Source organism: Aspergillus lentulus (assembly GCF_001445615.1).
Source record: "Aspergillus lentulus DNA, contig: Alt08, strain: IFM 54703, whole genome shotgun sequence".
Classification (NCBI taxonomy): Eukaryota; Fungi; Ascomycota; class Eurotiomycetes; order Eurotiales; family Aspergillaceae; genus Aspergillus; species Aspergillus lentulus.
Genome location: NW_028322118.1, coordinates 1,983,216 through 1,998,836, shown reverse-complemented (window position 1 = coordinate 1,998,836; position 15,621 = coordinate 1,983,216). Strand labels below are relative to the sequence as shown.

Sequence of the window (15,621 nt, the reverse complement as noted above, 5' to 3'; positions counted from 1 at the left end):
ATCATGAGAAGATCGTAAATGAGGACCTGGCACGGCAGAGAAAATAGGCGCATCTCTGAAGCGTAGGTCGTACTCAGACAACGGTGGTCATGTTCTGAGAAGAAAAATGTTGTTTCAACTTCCAATGCCCTGCTATCTCAAAAATGTATGAGCAACAGTTGCGGTTGAGTTCTACTCAATAATGGCGCAGGAGCCATACCAACAAGAGACTGAACAGTAGAAACCAAAACTCCAGGTTCGCCTTTATTGACTTTCTGCGAATCTCGATCCGTTCGGACGAGTGAGAAAATAGGGGAAGGGACGCAACGAGGTAACTGTACAGCGCGAGAAAAACAGTGTATCAAGGGTATCGAGCACTTTGAGGCCTTGGGTCTGAGGCCGGGCTAAATTATTGGAAAGAAATGCTGAGTCGCGAAAAAGGCTTTTTTTAGTTTCGAATATGCACCCACTGTCATACTGGTGCCGAGGAATTGTCGGGGGTAGCTGGGTTGATGGGTAAATGAGATTCGCTCAAATAGGGTGTTTGCTCCGCCAGGCGATGCCTTGCGTTGTTGAAAGCGGAGCGAATGGCCAACTGTGAGAGTCTGTCTGTATTCAGATCGGTAGGTTCTTGTTTTGGTTCACCCGATGCGGGGTTGATTGGTAAAATTGATTGTAGAAGGGATGATACGGAGTGTGTTGGTGCTTCGCTGGACCAGTTTTGCTTCTGGATATAGGGATACTCAAGGTCCACCGTCGAGGATGAATGCAGATGAGTGGACTGAGTTGTTGCTGATGAGGCAGAAGACGTATGATATTTCACCGATTTTGAAGATGGTTCTCTAGTGCTGCCTGAAGAGCAGGCTGGATTTCGACTGACACCCGCCAGCTTCGCCGGGATATGGTCAATCTGGAAATGTAATGAGTTCGCTGATTGATCGCCAGGATGTGCTTGATGGATAGAGTCTCCACCGTTCGTGTGTCGTCCCCTCTCATTTGCTCCATCACGGTCGGGGGTCCGGTTGCTATGTTTGTTTTCTGGTACGCCTCTCTCTGAAGAGGAGTGAGGGCGTTGGCCATTTGGCTCGGCATTTCGAGAATGAAAAGTCACCTGACAAGTCCGGTTATCAGCAGCATACTCGTGCATGGAGTTTGAGTGTTCATTCGTGGTCAGCACTTTTCCGTCGTCAAGTGACAAACTGTAACAGTCTTCGCCAGGGCACGCTGGGAAGGACTCTACGCTATTGGCATATAGGCGCGACCCTGTCTCGTCCAGAGAAACCGGTCTTTCATGGAAATGACCAGGCAGATAAAATGGCCGATTGTTTGGACCGCCAAAAGTTGGCGCTGTGGTAATGGCACGAGCATTGTATAAAGGTAGCGGGCTGTTGTACAGTCCAACCCCGAGGCCTCCGTGCGGAAGATGCGCCGGGTGAAATTGCGGCGTTGTTGTTGAAAGCTCTTGTGGGAAGAAGACTAGGAGCTCCTTTGCCGAGAGTCTCTGTCGAGGAGAAGGACTCAAGCAGATCGATACTATCCTGCGATACCAATCAGGCACGTCCACCTCCTCGCCCAGTAAGAGGGGGCGAGGCTGCCGTTCAGGTTCGTCTTCCTCGGTGGCCAGCGCCCACAAAGTCATTCCTAGCTGATAAAGATCGGTTTTGACCCCGATGTACATGGATATTCGCTGGTTGCTCTCGATTTTGGCGGCAATTTCAGGGGGTTCCCATCCCACAGGACAGCCCCGTCTGTTGATATCAATGATTTTGGCGTTGTCATCGGCGTCCACCACGATGTTCGACAATGTGAAGTCTCCTTGCACATATCCCGACTCGTGAATCTCACCCAGGCCCTGGACGATTTGTCTGGCCCACCGCGCTCGTCGCTCCCAAGAGATTGTGCCCCGCTGCTCATACAGAATGTCAACCAATGCTCCCTGCTCGGCGTAACTGATAAGTAACCCCTTCACGACATCTCGCCGGTCGTTGACAACAATCCCTTCCACTTGAATGACATTTGGAGAACCGTTGAGGGCATGTAGAGCGTTGATCTCGTAGAGAAACTCGTCGACCGTGTCGGGACCGGGAATTTCCTTTTTGATGTAGTTCTTACCGTCCAGTCGGACATTGTAGACGAAGCCCGACAGATGCGCCTCAAAATGCAGCTGGTATTCAGGGACAAGGCGAGCCTCCGGCAGATGGCCGATGCAAGAAGTCGGAGGGTAGGGGATGATTTCGTTCACGTCTTCGGTGACGTGCACATGGAGCCGGCCATCACGCGTCTCCAATTTCAGATTCGTGACTGTGTCGTAAAACTGAATCTCTGGAAGCGACTCTCGGATGGACTCGTAGATTCGAGCGCACTTGTCTCGCTGGTAGCGTAATTCCTTCAGATCCTGCTCGAGTGAATCGGGAGGAGCGCCCCGATAATCGCATGAAATGGTGACTCTGCGCCATCGGTTGGGGGCCTCCGCGTAGGTGACGAAAAATTTCTCGCGCTCCGAACGGTCACGAAAATGCATACTCAGATTCAGTATCCATCGCTTTTCCAATTCCATCTCGATCAGATCTTCCGGCGGCTGTTCGGGCACATCCGCGACCTCGGGACACGGATTCCAATCGGACATAACCTCACTGTCATCATTCGTTGTCGCAGGTGGTTCAACTTCCTCCACCGTGGGTTCTTCCGCGTGGTCGTGCCATGGAACCTCGGGCGCGGACAATCTGGGGTCCACGGTGGGCTGTGGGGACCTGGTCCGCTGGGCGCTCAACGGGCAACGACGGTCGGCGGAAACGGCACGACGGGGCTCTTGTTCGACGGGGGCTAGACGATCTCGTCGTTCCGAGTCCTGCCTCTTGAATGTTGTTGAACGGGGCAGACCGACACCTACCCTGCGAGAAAGTCTGCGGGTCAGGTTATCGGGGGGTTTGGAAGAGTGGTGGGCATTGCCGTTGTTGTTTGCAGTGGAAGCAGGGTTTGCGGGAGATGAGGAGTCACCAGAAGGTGACCGGGAGGATAATTCGCGATCATCACGGCCTAGTAGTCTTCGAAGACCGAGTCGATGCCACATGCTCTGTTTGGGGCGAGGGTTGACCTTTTCTGGGTCAAGTAGAAAACCCAGGTGCCTCGTGGGGCTATATGAACTGTCTGCGATGGAGATGGCCATACAGATCGATCCGGTCGCTCCACTGTCGTGCAAGGAACGACTTGAACACCCCGCCAACTGGATTTCCGACGTCCATAAGAATTGAGGCCGGCACTGGGAAAAAGGACGATGGTACTCAATTCAGTCGTACTGCAGCCGATTTTTCACTTGTCTAGTGGAACAACCTGAAGATAGGAGGGGAGAGAGAAGAGAGAAAAGCAAAAAAGAGGATTGCGAGAAAAGAAACAAAAAAAATTAAACAGAAAAATTTTTTCCTGCTTTCTTTTCTATCTTGTTCCCTTGAGAAGTCGGTGAGGTTTGAATTTTTGGTCGTATGAAAATTTGCTTCGTCCGTGCCAGCTTGGGCTGTGGCTGGGTTGCTGGTTTTTTTTTCCTCTTGACTGCCTAATGAGGATCGAACAATGAGGGCGAGGTAGAATGAGTCAAGCTGAATGGCATCAGGAGTCAGGGGAATTCTTGTGGCGGGGATAGAAGAATCACGAAACTGAGTAGGTAGTCTTTGGACGGACAGATAGATAGATAGATACGTAGACTCGATACTTGAAGATGCAAGAGAGGAAAAGATATGATAGATGGATAATAATTGCCAATGGGCAACAGTTTGATGGTGGTGGTTTTGCCCTGCTTGCTGCAAGGCGTCTACTCGTTTAGGTCCAAGTCTTCTTTCTGATATTTAAACTGAACTAAGGATAATGGTTGGAGCAGCAACATGATGCAAAAGTCCTATCAAAAGCCAACTAATGATCCGTCACCCCTCCTTCTTCCTGGTTTAGTCCTTTCATTGGGAGCGTCAATTGTATGGAGTATAAACCAGGATAGCTAGCTGGCGATGTCCGGCACGGCGAAGAACCAATACAGAAAAACCAAAACAACAAAAGAAACCCGAGAAAAGATTGTTGATCACCAGAAAATTATGTTAATTAAACATTCTGTAAGATAGATACTAGACTAAGGCTCAATATCCAAACGCACAATGGAATATTGGAGCTGTATGGCGGCCTGATATGTGCCTGATATATCCGTATAGTATAGAAGAGTCTACGAAGGCACCATCTTTTCTCAATCACCACGAATAGATAACCAAGGTATTTCGGTAAATACCCAGTTGCAACAGCCTTGTAAACCCTGGTATCACATTCGCTTTAATAGCAAAACAATAAACTATCCCAGTGGGCCTGCGTCCCTTTTCTTCTTGATGCATTAGGTAGATATTAATGCACAGCCCAAATCTTTCTCGAAGCCTTAGTTCATCCGTTTCGGTTGGCTGTTCGGAGTATGTACGGAGTAGATACCTTACCCTTCTCCAAGGATTGAGCGTATGATATCGGTAATCTCATGCGCTGGCTCACTAACGCGGATACTCCATCTATCCGTTGTACTTCTCCCATCCATAACATACAGACTAGATAGATAATGACGATAAAGATGATGATGGCGATGAGGTTGGCCCAGCCAGCGTATCGCTCTACCCGCATGGTGAGACAGTCAAAAGACACCTCAACTAACCTACAGGTGCAGGTCGGTAAGGTAGTAGTCTACCATTGCGGATCAACCAAGTGCCTTGAACACCATGGAATCCGGAAAATAGACAAAAGCAAAATTGAAAGAGAAGATGCAGAGCGAGGCTGAGGTTATAATTACCGGTGCCCTCTACTAAGGTAGATAAAGTATACCTAGAGTTTCAAAGTGATGCTTCCATAGAACGACCAGAACCCAGCCGATGCATCCAATCATCGCAGAAAGATATCCAACACCAATCACTTACCTCTCCTGCTCCCGAGACTGACATCAGATGCGACTCTCAAGTCGTACTGCTTCATCAGCGATACACAAGACCTAAAATGCAGTGTACTACTATACTACATTGGGGGTCATCTCAAGCCCAGAGGACCTAAAGAACCCCTCCGTTCATGTGCAGCCGACTTGAACCGATCTTAGTGTCTGCGCGAGTTGAGCAGGTCAAAGAGGTTTCGTCTGATGGTCGAAAATGGAATCGGCTCAGGTTCATTCTGACCAGCTTCCCTGTCCGGTTACGCAATAGTACGAGGATATTTCTTTCTGGCTTGTGAATATGATAGGTTTGTATGGTATTTTCACTGGTAGTCTTGCCTCTTCCCAGGCCAAGCTGGCAAGATCAAGAACACACCACGTCTTCATATATACATACAACGAAGACAGCACCTCTCCAGCGAGTAGTTGAAGATGCACTGTACCGCCCACGTTTCCCATGCAACACGGATGGGACAAACCAGTCGCAAAGACCTTTTCTTGAAGAGCGGAGATAGTTTTCATGATCCCTCTGGCCGCAGTCGGCGCCCATATTTCTCTGGTCCTAGTCCAGAAGAGACGACGGCAACGTGCTGTATCCAAACGAGGTTTCCTTTGTAGACACCGTCAAGGCAAAATCGTCAGTCCCAACCCAAATCTACGAAACTAAACTCCGGACCCATGCTTCCCATAATGAACGCCTCAGGCATCAAAGCCATCGCAATGAACCAACGTGAGATACATAGCATAGCAGTGGCCGAATTACGTATTACGGCAACGTTAAAGCCTGCTCAATGATCTCTTTCAATCATCGTCTTCGCGAGGTTCCTTCTTCGGCGTCCCTGCAAGCTGCTTCTGCCAAAGCTTATTGGCCGCGTCCCTGTCGAGCTCGGCAAAGAGAATGTTGAATACTTCTGAGTACCAGCTCACTGCATGGCCTTCAATACCGTCTTTGATGTTCTGTATATACTGTCAGCTCGAAGAGTGTACCGAGGAAGCTGTATTTTGGAATCTACTCACCTCCGGCAGCTCTAACCAGTCGGACATATTGTCTGCAGGGAAGATAATCTTCTTCGCACCAGCACGACGAGCAGCCACCGTCTTCTCCCGCAAGCCGCCGATACGAAGGACTTTGCCCGTCACGGTCAGTTCTCCTGTCATTGCTATTGTCGGGTCGAGAGGGTGGTCCAGGGCCAGCGAAAGAAGAGAAGTGGCCATGGTGATGCCGGCAGAAGGGCCTGAATCCACTTGTTAGACCTCCGTGCAAAAAGGTAATATATGCTAAGAATTTTTCGACTTACCATCCTTGGGAACAGCGCCTTCGGGGCAATGCATATGAAGTTTCGCCTTCTCGAAGAATTTGTTCTCCGGGAACTGCTTAGCCAAGACCGACTTTGCAAAAGAGTATGCAATCTGTGTGGATTCCTTCATCACAGGCTGCAGATTTCCCGTGATTTCGATACCAGGTCGTGACTCGGGAGTCAGAGCATTTTCCAGAATCGACTCGACGTACAGTGCGGCTCCGCCCATGCTGGTCCAGGCCAGACCCATTGTGACACCAGGGGGGAAGGTGTCGTAGAGTCGGTCCGCTGTGAAGACAGGAGGACCGAGGTAATCTGTAAGGCTGTCTTTGCCGATACTGAGGTGCACGCTCTCAGGAACCTTGAGCGCGAGACGTGGAGTCTCCGTTGTCGATTTTTCGGGATCGACAGGGGGATCCTTGGGATCTCCTTCTTCGGTCTCCTTCTTCGATTCTTCCTGTGCGGCTTTACCCTCGTCAGTAAGAGCCTTGTCTTCTCCAAGAACCTCCTCGCCAAGATCCTGGACGATCTTGAAAGCCGCTTTGCGATAGACTTTTTCAATCTGCTTCTTCAAATTTCGAACACCACTCTCGCGGGCATACGATTTGATTAATTCCTCGATAGCGTCCTTCTGGAGGTTAACGTCGACATCCTTCAGGCCCGTGAGTTCCCTCGCAGCAGGTGCAAGGTAGCGCTCGGCAATAGCCATCTTCTCATCCGCAACGTAACCGGACAGCTCAATGAGTTCCATGCGGTCCAACAGAGGCCGAGGAATGGTGTCTGTTACATTGGCCGTGCAAACGAAGAGAACCTTTGACAAATCGACGGGAACATCCATGTAGTGATCGAGGAAGGATGAGTTCTGTTCTGGGTCTAGAAGTTCGAGCAGGGCCGATGATGGATCGCCCTGATGACCTCGTCCGATTTTATCCACCTCATCAATCAGAATCAGAGGGTTCTCGGTCTGGCACTTCTTGAGGGCTTGAATGATACGGCCGGGAAGTGCACCCACGTAGGTCCGACGATGTCCCTTGATCTCAGCAACATCCGTGAGACCTCCAACGGAGAACCGGTAATACTGCCGGTTCAGGGCTCGGGCGATCGACTTTCCGATACTGGTCTTTCCGACACCTGGGGGTCCTACAAGGCAGAGAATCTTGCCTTCCACGGTTCCCCGAAGCTTTCCAACAGCAATGAATTCAAGGATACGATCCTTAACATCCTTCAAGCCGTAGTGATCTTCGTCCAAGACAGTCATGGCATGCTTGATACCGAAGTTCTCCACGCTCTTCTGACCCCATGGAATTTGAGTCAGCCAGTCAAGGTAATTCCGAGTGACGTTGAATTCCGATGCGGCTGGCTCAAGGTGGGCCAGCTTGTTGATCTCCTCGTCAAACACCTTTTTGACAGCCTCTGGCATGGCCAGTTTCGATGCCTTTTCTTTGAACTTCTCCACTAGTTTGTCTTTGCCGTCCGATTCGATACCCAACTCTCTCTTGATACCCTTCATCTGCTCCATCAGCCAATACTCGCGTTGACGTTTCTGAATCTTCGCCTCCACATCCTTGGATATTTTAGACTGGAGTTGTGCGTTCATCAGTTCCTTCTTCAACACCACTAACGCCTTTGGAAGCCGCTCTTCGATGTTCATGATCTCTAGAACTTCTTGCATCTCATGCAGTTCTCCAGCAGACACTGCGGCGGCAAAGTCGGCCAATTTAGCTGGCTCATCACTGAGATTACCCGGAAACTGGTCGGTATAGAATGCGGAAATCTGGTCACGGAAGAGGGGGTTCAGACTGGCGATCTCCTTGCAGACGTTGACAATCTCACTTGTCACCGCACGGATGATAGCGCTCTTCTTGTCAAAAGGCTCCTCCGCCAAATTCTCCACATTCACCAAGCTGACAGGGTATTTGCGCAAGAAAGAAGTAGGCTCGTAGAGATCCTTTGGCGCGGGTTCCGCAACGCCCTCTTCAAAGCTCGCCACAACATCCCCCCGCTTTTCGGGAGCCTTGTCCTCAGCGTTGCCAGCCTTAGTCTGTTCACCAGGAGGAAGAAGAGACGAAATCTTAATGCGACGATGAGGATAAAGGACGGCTGTCACGCCGCTGGCTTCTCCACGAAGAGGGTACGCAGCAGTAATTTGAGCGAACACTCCGACATCGTACACGTCGTCAAGATTTTCAATAACATCGCCGTCGGCATTCTCATCCTTGAATAAGAAGGCACCCACGTACGGTTGCCCTCGTTTCATCATCTCCTGGATTGCTGTTGCTACATTCGGGTCTCGGATGGTGATCGCTTTGTAGAAGCCCGGGAACAGAGGCCGCTTGGCAATGGGGATGGCCATGACCTGAGGATAGACCTCCGGAACGGAAGGCTTCTGTAAAGCCCTATCCCCTGAGCCTTTCTTACTCTTCCGTCCACCATCTTCGTTCCCGCCGTTGCTCGCAGAGGATTTCGAGTCCGAAGATCCCCCTCCACTGACAGGGATGGGAGACGGATTCTCCGTAGCATCCGACTTCCCTTCTATGGCACCGTTCTCTTTCTTTGCATCTTCCTCAACTCCACGTTGCTCCTTCTCCCCCACTACTTTATCTCTCCGCCGTCCAGAGCCCGGTGTCGGAGCTCCCGGTTCCCTCCCTGTGGAGTCGGGTGACCTTCTTCGACTTTCAGGGGATCGGTCGCCGTCCTTCTGCTCGTTCGGATCCTTCTGCTCTTGCAGATTTGAGTCTTCCTTCTCCTCACCCGATGGAGGCTTCTCTTTTCGTCGGATAGAGCTCGTAGAAAAGGCGCGCGGAGACAGTGAGGGCGAGTGAGAGAGGCGGGATAAACTCAAGTTCGAACGTACAGAACCATTGTTTCGAGCGAAAGGAAGTAGAGGTCGAAGGACTAACGGCCGTGGCGTCTGGTGGAGCGCGGCTCTCCAGGGGAGTGACTGGCCGCGGAGCATGCTACTGTGTTGAGGGACGAAACGAGGTAGAGAAGGAGTATGCAGGAAACTCCGTTGTATATCTATAACGAAGAGGGTAAGAGAGAAAAAGAAGCTGTAGAGTACAAAATTAATGGACGAAGACCAGAGAAAGCATTATTCATCAGAAGCCGAGTGACACTTTCGGTAGCTGAGCAGGTGCTTTCATCATCAGCAGCACCCGGCGCATCATCGTTTCTCCGGTCGGATTCAGGGAACTTTTTCAACAGCCGACTCGAGAAGCTTCTAAGACCGTAAAGCTTCAGGTTCGGCAAAACTTCGATTGCGATGTTCCCCTGCTTAGTAGTCGGGTCTTCTTTACATTAGCGCCTTTGACATTTTGTCCCCTTGTCTTTTTGTCCGTCAACATCCTCAGTCATTCACTACTCCATCGATATCCAACATGAATTCCACTGCCGCGGCAATGCCTAAAGCTGCGGCTATCCCCGCTCGTCTGTTGCGGACTTCACGACAATGTTCAAATCAGACCCCAGCGAACAAAGCTCGATCAGCGACTCATATTCGAACCTATTATGCCTCAACAATCGCATCCTCCGGGAATCGTTCGCGTGATGGCGTCTATGCTAGGAGATTCCCTTCAATCGTCTCGGCAAGGGTAGGTAGTTGTCGGTTATTTGTCCTGAACTGTATCTATACCGTGACTGTATCTAATGGTTGCTGACGCAAATTCTTCTTCGCAGGGCTTTCACACGACTGCAGCTCTTACTGCTGTTCCCGATCCTTACAAGGTTTTAGGAGTGGACAGGAATGCTTCAGCAGGAGACATCAAGAAGGCTTACTATGGATTGGCGAAAAAGTATCATCCGGATACCAACAAAGATCCAAACGCCAAGGAAAAATTTGCGGAGGCTCAGTCGGCCTACGAACTACTATCCGATGCCAAAAAGAGAGAGACTTACGACCGGTTTGGTTCCGCCGCATTCGATCAAAATGGCGGCTTCGATCCCAACGCCGCTGCTGGTGGTAACCCGTTCGCCGGTGCTGGTGGCTTTCACGGGTTTGGTGGGGGCTTCCCCGGCGGTTTTGCTGCTGATATCAATTTCGAGGATCTATTCGGTGCTTTCACGGGCGGCGCACGTCGGAGCGGCCGGGGCAGACGCGGTCCTTTCCAGGAGATTTTGGTAGGCGAGGACATCGAGGTCCAGACCAATATCTCTTTCATGGAGGCTGCGAAAGGTACATCAAAAGATGTTGTCATCACGCCCTTAACTGCATGCGGTACTTGTAAAGGCGATGGCCTGAAAGAGGGTGCCAAGCGGTCTCAATGTCGCCAGTGCAACGGCTCTGGCACTCGTGTGCACTTCATGCAGGGTGGTTTCCAGGTGGCAGCCACCTGTGATGCTTGTGGAGGAGCAGGCATGATCGTTCCTCGGGGTTCTGAATGTGGTACTTGCAGAGGCAACGGAGTCGTTCGGGACAAAAAAACTATTACGGTTGACATCCCTGGCGGTGTTGAGGACGGCATGCGGTTGAGGGTGGCAGGCGAAGGAGACGCCCCTCCTACAGGAACGCAAGCCACCCCTGGTACTCGCACTCAACGAGGCGATCTTTACGTTTCTATTCGGGTCGCGCCTGACCATCGCTTCAGTCGTTCCGGTTCCGACATCCTCTACACTGCTTCCATTCCGCTCACCACTGCTCTCCTTGGCGGCGAAGTGACCATACCCACTTTGGATGGCGAAGTGAAAGTGAAGGTAGCCACTGGAACTGGCACCGGCGATCGGATTACGCTCTCCGGGATGGGCATGAAGAAGCTGGGAGGGCGGGCCAGAGGGTACACGCCCACAGGTGACCTGAAGGTTGAGTTCAAGGTTGCCATGCCAAAGTACTTGACGGCCAACCAGCGCACGATTCTGGAAGTCCTGGCCGATGAGATGAATGACAAGACTGCCCGACGGACGATGAACATCGGGAAAGACAGGTAAGGATGATTGGTTGCAGAGTGTTCCTCCTCGTTAGAAAACACTAACCATGGTATGTGCACGACAATAGTCCCTCATCAGAAGCTGGCAACGCCTCCAACGAGTCCCAGAAAAACGAAGGTTTCCTCAAGTCCGCCTGGCACAAGCTCATGAATAGTGCAAAGAACGGCGACGGTGGAAACTCTGCCAGCAATCCAAGCAAGAAAGAGCCTGGCGACGCCAAAAAGAGCGACAAGGAAAGCAAATAATTCCCTGGCCCGAGCTCCTCGACCTGTACAGCTGAAATTTGCATATTGTGGATCTACTTCATTTTTTGAAATGTATTAAACTTCTTTTCTTTTTGGATATATATCATAGCGCCGGCGAGATGGTGTTTGTTTGTGGTTCCGTTTTCAACATCATGGTGGGATATTTTCGGCGTCTGTCTATACCTCCTTTCGACCGTTCCGTGGACGGTTAGACGAGAAGTTATTGGGGGATTCTGGCTTGTATGTCAGCATGCATGAATGTACTATTAGGACTACCTGAGCTGCAACGTGAAGAAGATATCTCTACTTTCCACTTGTTTTGACGTCAGTATCCAGCCGCGAATCCACTGAGTGTTTCTGCTTTGGCGCCCATCCGAAGCTTCTGTTGCTCTGCTGACGGTCGGCACTACTATTTCAGTCAATTCCGCCTATTTAGGCAGTCATTGCCCCTCTTATCTTCATCCAGGAGAGCTTTTCCATCCCCTCTCTGTGAATTCTGCTTGCTGCGTAGACTGTGCTTTTTGCGCTTGTATTGTTTAGCTGTCAGTCTCCTCCCCTGTTTCCACCATGTTCGTCATATATCTTGGCTTTCTGGACTAACATACGTTAGGCCGTGCCCCCTTCCTGGTTACCCCACAGCAGCACAGCTCCATCACATCACAGTCCCCGATACGTCGACCTGTCCCCATCTTTCACCATTCAATATCTGCATTGCTCGCTGTCACCTCGGGATCCGATTTATTTTATACCTCTAACCTCTCTCTGCGCGTTGATGGGAGCCCCCCGCTCCGAGCGATCATCAATATGGTTCAGTCTCCGATGCTGTCATGTCCGTTGAAGCAGACCAACGAGATCGATTGGATCCGGCCTCTCAAGGATTATATTAGACAGAGTTACGGGGAAGATCCGGAACGATACAATCAAGAATGCGCGACGCTCAACCGCCTGCGACAGGACATGAGGGGTGCTGGAAAGGACAGCGCGACGGGCCGCGACCTTCTATACCGGTATTATGGGCAGCTTGAGCTTTTGGACTTGAGATTTCCCGTCGATGAGAATCACATCAAGATCTCCTTTACATGGTACGGCTTCCCACTGGTTGTCTGGCATCTCCGGTTGAATGGTTCACCTTTGGCTGATCGACGCATAATCGTCCCATTACAGGTATGATGCTTTTACCCACAAACCGACCTCTCAGTACTCGTTGGCCTACGAAAAGGCGTCGATTATCTTTAATATCTCCGCCGTCCTCTCATGTCATGCAGCGAACCAGAACCGCGCAGAAGAGAGCGGGTTGAAAACCGCATACCACTCCTTCCAGGCATCAGCAGGGATGTTCACGTACATCAACGAGAACTTCCTACACGCCCCTTCGACCGACCTTAACCGGGAGACAGTCAAGACATTGATCAACATTACACTTGCTCAGGCGCAGGAGGTCTTCCTCGAGAAACAAGTGGCGGACCAAAAGAAAGCTGGGTTTCTCGCCAAGTTGGCCAGTCAAGCGGCTTATCTTTACTCGCAGGCCGCTGAAGGGATTCAGGAGTATGCCAAGGGCGTCTTTGACAAGTCGTGGAATATCGTTGTGCAAGCGAAAGCGGTTCACATGGCGTCGGTAGCATCGTATTATCAAGCTTTGGCGGACAGTGAGAGCAACTCCCACGGGGTTGCTATCGCTAGGCTGCAGCTGGCTGACAAAAACTCGACTGCAGCAATGGGATGGGCCAAGTCGTTCCCGACGTCGGTCGCGCCCGACTCGAACCTTACTTCCGAGTCGGGGGCCAATCTCATTGACACCATCAAATACCACCAGGCGAATGTGCAGGCCAAATTGGTCACCTTTGTGAAGGACAACGACTTCATCTACCATCAGCCCGTTCCCAACGAAGCTGGCTTGTCCGCTGTTGCCAAGCTGCCGGCAGCGAAGGCCATCCCCGTGAGTGAACTTTACCAGGGACAAGACATTCAACGTATCATCGGACCAGATATATTCCAGAAGCTCGTTCCCATGTCAGTGACGGAGACAGCCAGTCTCTATGACGAAGAAAAGGCCAAGTTGATACGTGCGGAAACAGAAAAGGTCGAGACAGCGGACAGCGAGATGGCTGCCAGTCTGGACTACTTGAAGCTCCCGGGAAGTCTCAATATCCTCAAAGGGGGCATGGACCAAGAAATGACGGTCGACGACGAGTTCCGACAATGGTGCCAAGAACTAGCGGGCCATCAATCGTTCGCTAAGGCGTTTGACACCCTTCAGGACCGAAAAGGCGAGATACTCTCACAATTGGAGCAATGCTCAAAACAACTCGACCTAGAGGAAAGCGTATGCGAAAAAATGCGATCGAAGTACGGAGCAGACTGGAGTCAGCAGCCCAGTGCCAGGCTCAATACTACACTGCGCAGCGACATTCGGACGTATCGGGACACCATCAACGAGGCCAGTGCCAGCGACTCGCAGCTTCTAGCCACCCTCAGACAGTACGAGACGGATTTCGACGAAATGCGCTCTGCTGGCGAAACAAACGAGGCCGATGTCTTGTTCCAGCGCGCAATGATCAAGGCCGGATCGAAGCACGGAAAAGGCAAAAATGGAGTCGGCAGTCCATATGCATCTACGCAGGAGGGGAGCCTGCTAGATGACGTTTACGATGAGGGAAGCCTTTCGGTGGCAGAACAAATCGCCAGGGTGGAATCCATTCTGAAGAAGCTGAACCTAGTGAAGCGGGAACGGTCTCAGGTGTTGAAAGACTTGAAAGAAAAGGTACGCGTTCTCCGACCCTTCTCGACAGCGCTCGCTCTGATCTAATGGTACAAATGCAGGTTCATAATGACGATATTTCCAATGTCCTGATCTTGAACAAAAAGTCGATTGCTGGACAAGAAAGTCAGCTTTTTGAGACCGAATTGGAGAAGTTTCGTCCACACCAGAACCGATTGCTCCAAGCCAATCACAAACAGGCCGCATTAATGAAGGAACTCACCAAGGTTTACGGGGACTTGCTTCAGGATAAGCGCGTACGGTCTGAACAATCGAAATATGAAACCATCACCCGCCAACGGAACACCGTGATGGCCCGGTACAAGAAGATATACGATGCCTTCAATGGTCTGCTCTCCGGAATCGTGCAAGCGCAGACCTTCTACAAGGAAATGGGTGAAACAGTGGAGAGTCTGAAGAAAAATGTTGAAACCTTTATCAACAACCGACGCTCCGAAGGAGCTCAACTCCTCGGGCAGATCGAGCGGGAGAAGGCGAGCACTGCAACGGACCAAGAGGACCGGGAACGAGAGAAGCTGCGGCAGCTCATGGAGCGCCTGTCGACCGAGCCAAAACCTACATCTACTCCCTCACCATCGATGGCCCCTTCAAAGGCCAAATCCCCTCCACCACCCGTAAAGGCACCCGGGTACCCGGGTCCGGGCATTGCCTCTCCTCAGATGTCACCACACTTTGCGCCTGGTGTTGCTGGCCAACAGCATGGCATTCCTCTCTCCCATTCTCCCGCACCTTATGGTCAATATGCCGCTCCTCCAGGCGGCGTCTCTTACATGCAGGGGCAGCCGTTCCAACAAGGCGCTGCGGCACCGCTGTCAGAGGGCTACAACCCGATGGCATATCCAGTGCCCGCTTCGATCTCCCCTCCCCCTAGTCAGCAATACTATTCGTCCACACCCGCTCCCTACAGCGGATACTCGAATCCAGCACCGCCAACCGCTCCGTCACAGTTCATGCCACAAGGTTACGTACCCCCTCCACCGCCGCCGCGGCCGCAGCAACCATCCTACCCACCCTCTACAGGCCCATACCCGTCCGGTCCCGGAGGATACGCACAAAGCAGGCCATACGGGACGAGCCAGCATCACAAGGCGCCGTCGCAGTCTCAGTCATCCTCCTCAACCGACCCATGGGCGGGCCTAAACGCGTGGAAGTGAAACTCTCGGGTACGGATTTCCACTATTAGCCATTATGAAGTATGATAGACATTTGGGAGGGGATGTTGAATGGTTCGCATTCCGGCGTTGGCTATATGATCTATGGTTTCATGCTTTTGCCGTATTTTCTGTCAAGTTCTTGTTCTTACCCCGCGCCGTCGCGAATTATATCGTTTTCTCTCAAGTCTCACCCTAGGTATTCTGTCATATTTTATATCATGATGCTATTGTTTAGCGGGATTATATAAACGATGTACGATGTTTCAAAGTCCTATTGCCATGGTCTTACCCTGACCAATCATTCATGCAA

At 51.3% G+C, this 15,621-nt stretch overlaps 4 protein-coding genes across 4 annotated transcripts; 2 read left to right on the top strand and 2 right to left on the bottom strand.

Annotated features, from left to right (window-relative positions):
- Window positions 1-451: 451 nt before the first annotated feature.
- Window positions 452-3,049, bottom strand: ALT_3904 (protein kinase family protein; the record flags this gene model as incomplete). The annotated part of the gene is made up of 1 exon (XM_033562442.2): window positions 452-3,049. The coding sequence occupies one exon, from the start codon at window positions 3,047-3,049 to the stop codon at window positions 452-454; it is 2,598 nt and encodes an 865-aa protein (XP_033418333.2).
- A 2,667-nt stretch (window positions 3,050-5,716) lies between these two features.
- On the bottom strand, window positions 5,717-9,169 carry ALT_3903 (endopeptidase La; the record flags this gene model as incomplete). The annotated part of the gene is made up of 3 exons (XM_033562443.2): window positions 5,717-5,872; window positions 5,933-6,150; window positions 6,214-9,169. 3 exons carry the CDS (start codon window positions 9,167-9,169, stop codon window positions 5,717-5,719), a joined length of 3,330 nt encoding a protein of 1,109 aa, XP_033418334.1.
- Window positions 9,170-9,590: 421 nt separating this feature from the next.
- Window positions 9,591-11,378, top strand: ALT_3902 (putative mitochondrial DnaJ chaperone (Mdj1); the record flags this gene model as incomplete). Its single annotated transcript, XM_033562444.2, has 3 exons — window positions 9,591-9,803; window positions 9,889-11,129; window positions 11,201-11,378. The coding sequence occupies 3 exons, from the start codon at window positions 9,591-9,593 to the stop codon at window positions 11,376-11,378; spliced, it is 1,632 nt and encodes a 543-aa protein (XP_033418335.1).
- An 804-nt stretch (window positions 11,379-12,182) lies between these two features.
- bro1 (putative signal transduction protein BroA) lies at window positions 12,183-15,311 on the top strand (the record flags this gene model as incomplete). The annotated part of the gene is made up of 3 exons (XM_089599654.1): window positions 12,183-12,493; window positions 12,543-14,139; window positions 14,199-15,311. 3 exons carry the CDS (start codon window positions 12,183-12,185, stop codon window positions 15,309-15,311), a joined length of 3,021 nt encoding a protein of 1,006 aa, XP_089455992.1.
- Window positions 15,312-15,621: the final 310 nt, after the last annotated feature.